Source organism: Lipotes vexillifer, unplaced genomic scaffold (genome assembly GCF_000442215.2).
Source record: "Lipotes vexillifer unplaced genomic scaffold, Lipotes_vexillifer_v1.1 scaffold102, whole genome shotgun sequence".
Classification (NCBI taxonomy): Eukaryota; Metazoa; Chordata; class Mammalia; order Artiodactyla; family Lipotidae; genus Lipotes; species Lipotes vexillifer.
The window spans coordinates 5,179,284-5,189,961 of NW_006786541.1; the positions used below are offsets into that span (position 1 = coordinate 5,179,284).

The 10,678-nt window shown below is 38.6% G+C and overlaps 1 protein-coding gene across 2 annotated transcripts in view; it reads right to left on the reverse strand.

Annotated features, from left to right (window-relative positions):
- Nucleotides 1–4,897: 4,897 nt before the first annotated feature.
- The window catches only part of MYZAP (myocardial zonula adherens protein), a 103,668-nt gene continuing 97,887 nt past the window's right edge, over nucleotides 4,898–10,678 (reverse strand). For both annotated transcript variants that reach the window (XM_007458911.1, XM_007458912.1), the window contains one exon: nucleotides 4,898–5,072. In XM_007458911.1, the coding sequence (XP_007458973.1) occupies nucleotides 4,976–5,072 (97 nt within the window). In that variant the 3' untranslated portion in view covers nucleotides 4,898–4,975. The remainder of the gene's footprint in view (nucleotides 5,073–10,678) is intronic.

Below are 10,678 nucleotides of genomic sequence, written 5' to 3' on the forward strand. Positions count from 1 at the left end.
CCCGTGTCCCCTGCGTCGGCAGGCGGACTCTCAACCACTGCGCCACCAGGGAAGCCCGGAATACGTTTTTTTAAAAAAAAAAAATCTTAACACACTGCTGTTTTTCATTTCAGTTAGATAAATTTGCTGTGTAATATTAGAGATCATTCCCCTAGTTCTACACGATACCCGTGCTTATGAGGAGGTCGAAGAACAAACGGCACTCTTTCAGATGGTGGGTTGAGTGTCACTAATTTTGACAAAGGGTTGAGAAGGATCAGCTCTGGTTTTTTTCAGTTTCAAGTCTGTACCACTGAGGAAGTCTCTTCAGTGGTCTTTCTAAATAGTTCAAATAATCTTTAAAATTCTCCACATGTTGAAGGTATATATAAAAGTATAAAGGGCCCAGGGACACCTTTAATGCTATGGAATGATCCCTGGCATCCTCTGAATTTAAAATCACTAATTTTTTTCCTTTTTTTGACTGTTTTAAGAAAAGAAAAAACGGGGGGGGGGTGATGTGGAGTGCTTGCAGAACAGTCTTTATTGTATTAAAACCGACATTCTTTATGCCGTGTTTCATTTAGAAGCTGTTTCCACACCAGCTTCTCCAGGGGCCCAGGGGTTGCCATACCTTCTGCCACTCTGAGTCCTGCTTCCCTACCTCCTGGTCCCAAGGCCTGCCTTTTCCTGAAATGCTCCTCCTTGGGGCTGCGCTAGGAAATGGTTTCTCATGCTAGAGCAGCTCAAAGAGTGAAGGTAGCCAGGAGTCAACAGTGCTTTAAAACACACCTCAGAATGGCAGCACCCTCCTCTGCGTCCATTCCCAGGCCAGGCCTCTGCATGACCTACCTCAGTTGGCACTCACATTGGCCTATCAGGTGTGATTTTCTTTTTTTGAATTGAAGTGTAGTTGATTTACAGTGTTGTGTAAATTACTGCTGTACAGCAAAGTGATTCAGTTATAGATATATATACATTCTTTTCCATTATGGTTTATCATAGGATATTTTTTTTTTTTTTTTTTTTTTTTCCTTGCGTTATGCGGGCCTCTCACTGTTGTGGCCTCTGCCATTTGCGGAGCACAGGCTCCGGACGCGCAGGCTCAGCGGCCATGGCTCACGGGCCCAGCCGCTCCGCGGCATGTGGGATCTTCCCGAAACGGGGCACGAACCCGCGTCTCCTGCATCGGCAGGCGGACTCTCAAGCACTGCGCCACCAGGGAAGCCCTATCATAGGATATTGAATATAGTTCTCTGTGCTATACAGTAGGACCTTGTTGTTTGTGCATTGTATGTATAAAAGCTTATATCTGCTAACCCCAACCTGCCACTCCATCCCTCCCCCAACGCTCTCCCCCTTGGCAACCACCAGTGTCTTCTCTTTGTCCGAGATTGTTTCATAGGTTCATTTGTGTCATATTTTAGATTCCACATATAAGTGATATCATGTGGTATTTGTCTTTCTCTTTCTGACTTACTTCACTCAGTATGATAATCTCCAGTTGCATCCATGTTGCTGCAAATGGCATTATTTCATTCTGTTTTATGACTGAGTAGTAGTAATCCATTGTATATATGTACCATGTCTTCTTTATCCATCTATTGATAGACACTTAGGTTGTTTTCATGTTTTGGCTGTTGTGAATAGTGCTGCTATGAACACAGAGATGCATGTTTCTTTTTGAATTATAGTTTCGTCCAGATATATGGCCAGGAATAGGATTGCTGGATCATATGGTAATTCTAGTTTTAGTTTTCTGAGGAATCTCCACATCATTTTCCATAGTGGCTGCAGCAACTTACATTCCCACCAACAATATAATATGGAGGGTTCCCTTTCTCCACACCCTCTCCAGCATTTGTTACTTGTAGAATTTTTAACGATGGCCATTCTGACTGGTGTGAGTTGGTACCTCATTGTAGTTTTGATTTGCATTTCTCTAATAATTGGTGTTGTTGAGCATCTTTTCAAGTGCCTATTGGTTATCTGTGTTTCTTCTTTGGAGAAATGTGTATTTAGGTCTTCTGCCCATTTTTGGATTGGGTTGTTTGTTTTTTTGTTATTGAGTTGTATGAGCTGTTTGTGTATTTTGGAAATTAAGCCCTTATTGGTCACATTGTTTGCAAATATTTTCTCCCATACTGTAAGTTGTCTTTTTGGGTTTTTTTATGGTTTCCTTTGCTGTGCAAAAGCTTGTAAGTTTGATTAGGTCCCATTTGTTTAGTTTTATTTCTATTGCCTTGGGAGACTGATCTAAGAAAACATTGGTACGATTTATGTTGGAGAATGTTTTGCCTATGTTCACGTCTAGAAGTTTTATGGTGTCATGTCTTAAGTCCTTAAGCCATTTTAAGTTTACTTTGTGGAAAAAATATGGAATGCTTCATGAATTTGCGTGTCATCCTTGCTCAGGGGCCATGCTAATCTTCTCTGTATTGGTCCAATTTTAGTATATGTGCTGCCAAAGTGAGCACCGGGTAGGTGTGATTATCCCAAGTTTTTAGAACATGAAGTTGATATTCAGAGAGCTTTGATGACATGCCCAAGGTCCCACAACCACAATTTAAATAAAAATTTGGCTTCAAAATATGCGTTTTCCTCTTGACACTGCCCTGACTTGTGGTGATTTACTCAACTGAGTTGCTTTGCTTTCTTTCTTTGGCTTTTTTTTTAAGTGGGGGAGTAAGGGGTAGGGAGTTTGGGCACAAGGGAAGCATGATTATTTTTTTAAGTAAAAATGATTTTTTTTATTTTATAAACATGAATGCATCTTAGTGTTTCTAGAAGGTAGGTTAACTAGATAAATTTCAGGGTTTAAAAACACACACACACACACACACACACACACACACACACACACACACACACACACACACACACACACACACACACCATAGTGGCTGCAGCAACTTACATTCCCACCAACAATATAATATGGAGGGTTCCCTTTCTCCACACCCTCTCCAGCATTTGTTACTTGTAGAATTTTTAACGATGGCCATTCTGACTGGTGTGAGTTGGTACCTCATTGTAGTTTTGATTTGCATTTCTCTAATAATTGGTGTTGTTGAGCATCTTTTCAAGTGCCTATTGGTTATCTGTGTTTCTTCTTTGGAGAAATGTGTATTTAGGTCTTCTGCCCATTTTTGGATTGGGTTGTTTGTTTTTTTGTTATTGAGTTGTATGAGCTGTTTGTGTATTTTGGAAATTAAGCCCTTATTGGTCACATTGTTTGCAAATATTTTCTCCCATACTGTAAGTTGTCTTTTTGGGTTTTTTTATGGTTTCCTTTGCTGTGCAAAAGCTTGTAAGTTTGATTAGGTCCCATTTGTTTAGTTTTATTTCTATTGCCTTGGGAGACTGATCTAAGAAAACATTGGTACGATTTATGTTGGAGAATGTTTTGCCTATGTTCACGTCTAGAAGTTTTATGGTGTCATGTCTTAAGTCCTTAAGCCATTTTAAGTTTACTTTGTGGAAAAAATATGGAATGCTTCATGAATTTGCGTGTCATCCTTGCTCAGGGGCCATGCTAATCTTCTCTGTATTGGTCCAATTTTAGTATATGTGCTGCCAAAGTGAGCACCGGGTAGGTGTGATTATCCCAAGTTTTTAGAACATGAAGTTGATATTCAGAGAGCTTTGATGACATGCCCAAGGTCCCACAACCACAATTTAAATAAAAATTTGGCTTCAAAATATGCGTTTTCCTCTTGACACTGCCCTGACTTGTGGTGATTTACTCAACTGAGTTGCTTTGCTTTCTTTCTTTGGCTTTTTTTTTAAGTGGGGGAGTAAGGGGTAGGGAGTTTGGGCACAAGGGAAGCATGATTATTTTTTTAAGTAAAAATGATTTTTTTTATTTTATAAACATGAATGCATCTTAGTGTTTCTAGAAGGTAGGTTAACTAGATAAATTTCAGGGTTTAAAAACACACACACACACACACACACACACACACACACACACACACACACACACACACACACACACACACACACACACACACACACACACCCCTTCTCTTATGGTATGATTCTAAGGACCGTACTGATTGATTGAAAGATAATGGTGCCCTGACGTGGACAGTCCAAAACCCGATTCTGTTCTCTACCCCTTCTACACAGTCATGGATGACACACGATGATAGCATCAGTAGAACAAAATATATGGCATTTATTAAACATGTGACATAGGTTTAATATCAAAGTAGAGCATGCATGAACAAATCACTCACCTTTAACAAAAACACCAATTGATATCGAAAACATTAAGTGATTAAATTTCCACAGCATACAAAATTCTTTCAGTTAAAGTGAGAAAGAAAGAAAAAATAAATCACAGGTTGAATAAATACAGTGATTTCAGCTGGTCCCTTGGCACAAGGCACAAAGTAAACCAAGGGGTTAGCACGTCAGAATGAAGTGTGTCTGCCCACGTGAGGACCGGCTGCAGCCGAGGCTCCCACACCCCTGCACAGGTCCTCGGCACCTGCCCCTTCCTTCCCAGGGTCATATTCCCCATGTGCCTGCACTCCTGCGGACAGGCTTCCCTGTAGCAGAGAAACACTGCCTCTAATACTTCTACGGGTAAATAAAACCTTCATGCTGTAACAAATGATCCTGGCAATAAGTTACATGAAATTTCAAGTTAATGCCTTGTTTCCTCCCAGCCGAAGTCTAGTAAAACAGAAAATAGTGAGGGAATTCTCCTGATAGGACTCAGTGTCCGCACGGAAAGCTAATGACGGCCCAGTACAGCAGGGTACATACACTGGTTGGGTGTTTGAAATGTGACCTTGAAACCTCTCTCTCCTGCCTTCCCCCTCCCCCTCCACTTTCCTTCATGTTTAAGAAGTGGATCAGAACCTCAGCAGTTTCCACTGCAGCTTAAAGAGTGTACAGGGCGAAGCAACAGTCACCCTTTCCAGACTTCAAGCCGCAGGGTTCCAGGGCCTTTGTCCATCAGTGAAAAGTGCACGTCTCCAAGTGCTTAAGTCAGAGTTTTCTTCATGGTTAACTCCAGGACTCGTGTGTATGGGGTATAATTCCTGGAAGCCACTGCAATCTCACGAGTCCTACCTGTTTGGCTGAGAAATGAGAAAACGCAGTTAGGAATATGAAACAAAACTTACCGTATGCTTCACGTGGTAAGATAACTCTAGGAAATCCTTTTCAACACTTAAAAATAGACTGCAGTAATGTAGCTGAATATTTCATTTAAATATTATGAGGGAGGGAGAGAAAACCGTAATTCAAAAAGAGTCACGTACCACAGTGTTCACTGCAGCTCTATTTACAATAGCCAGGACATGGAAGCAACCTAAGTGTCCACTGACAGATGAATGGATAAAGAAGATATGGCACATATATACAATGGAATATTACTCAGCCATAAAAAGAAACAAAGTTGAGTTATTTGTTGTGAGGTGGATAGACCCAGAGTCTGTCATACAGAGTGAAGTAAGTCAGAAAAACAAATACCATATGCTAACATATATATATAGAATCTAAAAAAAAAAAAAAAAAAAAAAAAAAATATAAAAAACGTTTAAAAATGAAAGAGTTCACAAAATTTGTAGGCAGTGGGAGAAAATCTTGAAAGGAGAGGTGGGTTTGATTAAGTAAATCTTTGATTTATTCAGTTTGAACTATCCTTCATAATGTGACTTCTAAAAACCATTGTAAATTTTAAAACGCAGATGTAGAGAATGGGCTTGAGGACACAGGGAGGGGGAAAGGTAAGCTGGGACGAAGTTAGATAGTGGCGTGGACATATACACACTACCAAATGTAAAATAGCTAGCTAGTGGGAAGCAGCTGCATAGCACAGGGAGATCAGCTCGGTGCTTTGTGACCACCTAGAAGGTGGTATAAGGAGGGTGGGAGGGAGACGTAAGAGGGAGGCGATGTGGGGATATATGTATATGTACAGCTGATGCACTTTGTTATAAAGCAGAAACTAACACACCATTGTAAAGCAATTATACTCCAATAAAAAAAAAAAGTACATTAGTGGTTGCCAGGGCCAAGGAGAAGGAGGGGATAGAGTTTGACTGCTAAGGGGTACAGGGTTTCTTTCTGGGGTGAGGGAAATTTTCTAAAATTAGATAAGTGGTGCTGGTTGCACAACTTTGTAAATATACTAAAAACTACTGAATTGCACATTTTAAAAGGATGAATTCTATGCTATGTGGATTACATCTCAGTAAAACTTACTTAAAAAAGAAAAATATGAGGGACCATTATTTTTAGCAATTTCTTTAAAAAGTTTTATTGGAGTGTAGTTGATTTGCAATGTTGTGTTAGTTTCAGGTGTACAGCAGAGTGATTGAGTTATACATATATTCATTCTTTTTCAGATTCTTTTCTCATATAGGTTATCACAGAATATTGAGTACAGTTCTCTGGGCTATAAAGTAGGTCCTTGTTGGTTATTTATCTTATATATAGTAGTGTTTGTATGTTAATCCCAAGCTCCTGATTTACCCCTCCTGCCCACATTTCCCCTTTGATAAGCATAAGTTTTCAATATCTATAAGTCTGTTTCTGTTTTGTAAATAAGTTCATCTGTATCATTTTCAAAAACTAGATTCCACATGAGTCATACCATATGATATTTGTCTTTCTCAGTCTGACTTCACTTAGTGTGATAATCTCTAGGTTCATCCATGTTGCTGCAAATGGCATTATTTCGTTCTTTTTTATGGCTGAGTAATATTCCATTGTATATATGTACCACATCTTCTTTATCCATTCCTCTGTCATTGGACATTTAGGTTGCTTCCATGTCTAGGCTGTTGTAAATACTGCTGTAATGAACATCGGGGTGCATGAATATTTTCTAATTGTGGCTTTCTCCAGATATATGCCCAGGAGTGGGATTGCTGGATCATATGGTAGTTCTATTTTTAGTTTTTTAAGGAACCTCCACACTGTTCTCCCTAGTGGTTGCACCAATTTACATTCCCACCAACAGTGTAGGAAGGCTCCCTTTTCTCCACACCCTCTCCAGCACTTACTGTTTGTAGACTTTTTGATGATGGCCATTCTGACCAGTGGTAGGTGATACCTCACTGTAGTTTTGATTTGCATATCTCTGATAATTAGTGATGTTGAGCATCTTTTCATGTGCTTTTTGGCCATCTGTATGTCTCCTTTGGAGAAACGTCTATTTAGGTCTTCTGCCCATTTTTGGATTGGGTTGTTTGGTTTATATTGTTGTTGTTTTTTGACATAGAGCTGCATGAGCTGTTTGTATATTTTGGAAGTTAATCCCTGTCAGTCACTTTGTTTGCAAATATTTTCTCCCATTTTGTGGGTTGTCTTTTCGTTTCGTTTATGGTTTCCTTAGCTGTGCAGAAGCTTTTAAGTTTAATTTGGTCTCATTTGTTTATTTTTGTTTTTATTTTTTTAATTTTATTTTTTTTATTGAAGTATAGTTGATTTACAATATGGTGCCAATCTCTGCTGTTCAGCAAAACTGACTCAGTTATACACATACAGGCATTCTTTTTTTTATATTCTTTTCCATTATGGTTTATCATAGGAGATTGGATATAGTTCCCTGTGTTATATACATTAGGACCTTGTTTATCCATCCTATCTATAATAGTTTACATCTGCTAATCCCAAACTCCCAGTCTTTCCCTCCCCCAACACCCTCCCCCTTGGCAACCACAAGTCTGTTCTCTATGTCTGTGAGCCTGTTTCTGTTTTGTAGATAGGTTCATTTGTGCCATATTTTAGATTCCACATATCAGTGATATCATACGGTATTTGTCTTTCCCTTTCTGACTTACTTCACTTAGTATGATAATCTCTAGTTGCATCCATATTGCTGCAAATGGCATTATTTCATTCTTTTTTATGGCTGAGTAGTACTCCATTGTATATATGTACCACATCTTCTTTATCCATTCATCTGTTGGTGGACATTAGGTTGTTTCCATGTTTTAGCTATTGTGAACAGTGCTGCTGTGAACATAGGGGCGCATGTATCTTTTTGAATTATAGTTTTGTCTGGGTACATTCCCAGGAGTTGGACTGCTAGATCACATGGTAATTCTATTTTTAGTTTTCTGAGGAATCTCTGTACTTGTTTTCCATAGTGGCTGTACCAACTTACATTCCCACCAGCAGTGTAGGAGGGTTCCCTTTTCTCCACATCCTCTCCAGCATTTATTTGTAGACTTTTTAATGATGGCCATTCTGACTGGTGTGAGTTGGTACCTCATTGTAGTTTTGATTTGCATTTCTCTAATAATTAGTGATGTTGAGCATCTTTTCATGTGTCTACTGGCCATCCGTACGTCTTCTTTGGAGAAATGTCTATTAAGGTCTTTGGCCCATTTTTCGATTGGGTTGTTTGTTTTTTTGTTGTTGAGTTGTATAAGCTGTTTGTATATTTTGGAGACTAAGCCCTTGTCTATTGCATCGTTTGCAAATATTTTCTCCCATTATGTAGGTAGTCTTTTCATTTTTATATGGGTTCCTTTGCTGTGCAAAAGCTTCTAAGTTTGATATGGTCCCATTTATTTTTATTTCTATTGCCTTGGGAGACTGAGCTAAGAAAACATTGGTATGATTTATGTCAGAGAATAAATTCTAGAAGTTTTAGAAGTTTTATGGTGTCAAGTTCTAGAAGTTTTATGGTGTCATGGTTTATGTTTAAGTCTTTAAGCCATTTTGAGTTTATTTCTGTGCATAGTGTGAGGGTGTGTTCTAACTTCATGGACTTACATGCAGCTGTCCAACTTTCCCAGCACCACATGTTAAAGAGACTTTTTAACTATTTCATATTCTTGTCTCCTTTGTTGAAGATTAATTGACTGTAGGTGTCTAGGTTTATTTCTGGGCTCTCTATTCTGTTCCATTGATCCGTATGTCTGATTTTGTACCAATACCACACTGTTTTGATTACTGTAGCTCTGTAGTATTGTTTGAAGTCTGGGAGAGGTATGCCTCCTTTTGTTTTTTTCCCTCAGGATTGCTTTGGCAATTCTTGGTCTTTTATGGTTCCATATAAAGTTTTGATTGTTCTAGTTATGTGAAAAATGTCATGGGTATTTTGATAGGGATCACATTAAATCTGTAGATTGCTTTAGGTAGTATTACCATTTTAACAATATTAATTCTTCCAATCCAAGAGTATGTGGTATCTTTCCATTTCTTTGGATCCTCTTTAATTTATTAATGTTTTATAGTTGATAGCATGTAAGTCTTTCACCTCCTTGGTCAGGTTTATTCTGAAGTATTTTTTTTGGTGGTATTTTAAAAGGTATTTTTTTACATTCCCTTTCTGATATTTCATTGTTAGTGTAAAGAAATGCAACTGATTTTTGGATGTTAATCTTGTATTTTGCTACTTTGCTTAATTCATTTATTAGATCTAGTGATTTTTGTGTGGAGTCCTTAGGGTTTTATATATATAGTATCATGTCATCTGCAAACAGTGACAATTTCACCTCTTCCAATTTGGATACCTTTTTTTTTTTTTTTTTTTTTTCTCTTGTCTGATTGCTGTGGCTAGGACTTCCAATACTATGTTGAATAGAAGTGGTGAGAGTGGGCATCCTTGTCTTGTTCCTGAATTTAGTAGGAAGGCTTTTAGCTTTTCACTGTTGAGTATTATATTGGCTGTGGGTTTGTCATAAATGGCTTTTATTATGTTGAGATATATGTTCCCTAGGAGGTGGATCCAAAAAGTTATTGCTGCGGTTTATGTTGAAAGACTGTTGCCTATGTTTTCCTCTAAGAGTTTTATAGTGTCTGGCCTTACATTTAGGTCTTTGATCCATTTTGAGTTTATTTTTGTGTATGGTGTTAAAGAATGATCTAATTACATTCCTTCGCATGTAGCTGTCCAGTTCTCCGAGCACCACTTATTGAATCCATTGTATATTCTTGCCTCCTTTGCCATAGGTTGACCGTATGTGCGTGGGTTTATTTCTGGGCTTTCTATCCTGTTCCATTGATCTATATTTCTGTTTTTGCACCAGTGCCACACTGTTTTGATTACTGTAGCTTTGTAGTATAGTCTGAAGTCAAGGAGCCTGATTCCTCCAGCTCCATTTTTCTTTCTCAGGATTGCTTTGGCTCTTTGGAGTCTTTTGTATTTCCATACAAATTTAAAAATATTTTGATTCAACTCTGTGGAAAATGCCATTGGTAATTTGATAGAGATTGCACTGAATCTGTAGCTTGCCTTGGGTAGTATAGTCATTTTGATAATATCGATTCTTCCAACCCAAGAACATGGTATATCTTTCTATGTGTTTGTGTCATCTTCTATTTCTTTCATCAGCATCTTACAGTTTTAAGAGTACAGGTCTTTGGTCTCCTTAGGCAGGTTTATTTCATTTTTTTTTTCTTTTTTGATACTATGGTAAATGAGATTGTTTCCTTAACACATTTTTGACTGGAGGCATATTACGGCCACAGGTGTTAGTTTCTACAAAAATCCAGGCTTCCCTGGTGGCGCAGTGGTTGAGAGTCCACCTGCCAATGCAGGGGATATGGGTTCGTGCCCCGGTCTGGGAAGATCCCACATGCTGCTGAGCGACTGGGCCCGTGAACCATGGCCGCTGAGCCTGCGCGTCTAGAGCCTCTGCTCCGCAGCGAGAGAGGCCACAACAGTGAGAGGCCCATGTACCGCAAAAAAAAAAAAAAAAAAAAAAAAAAAAAAAAAAAAAAA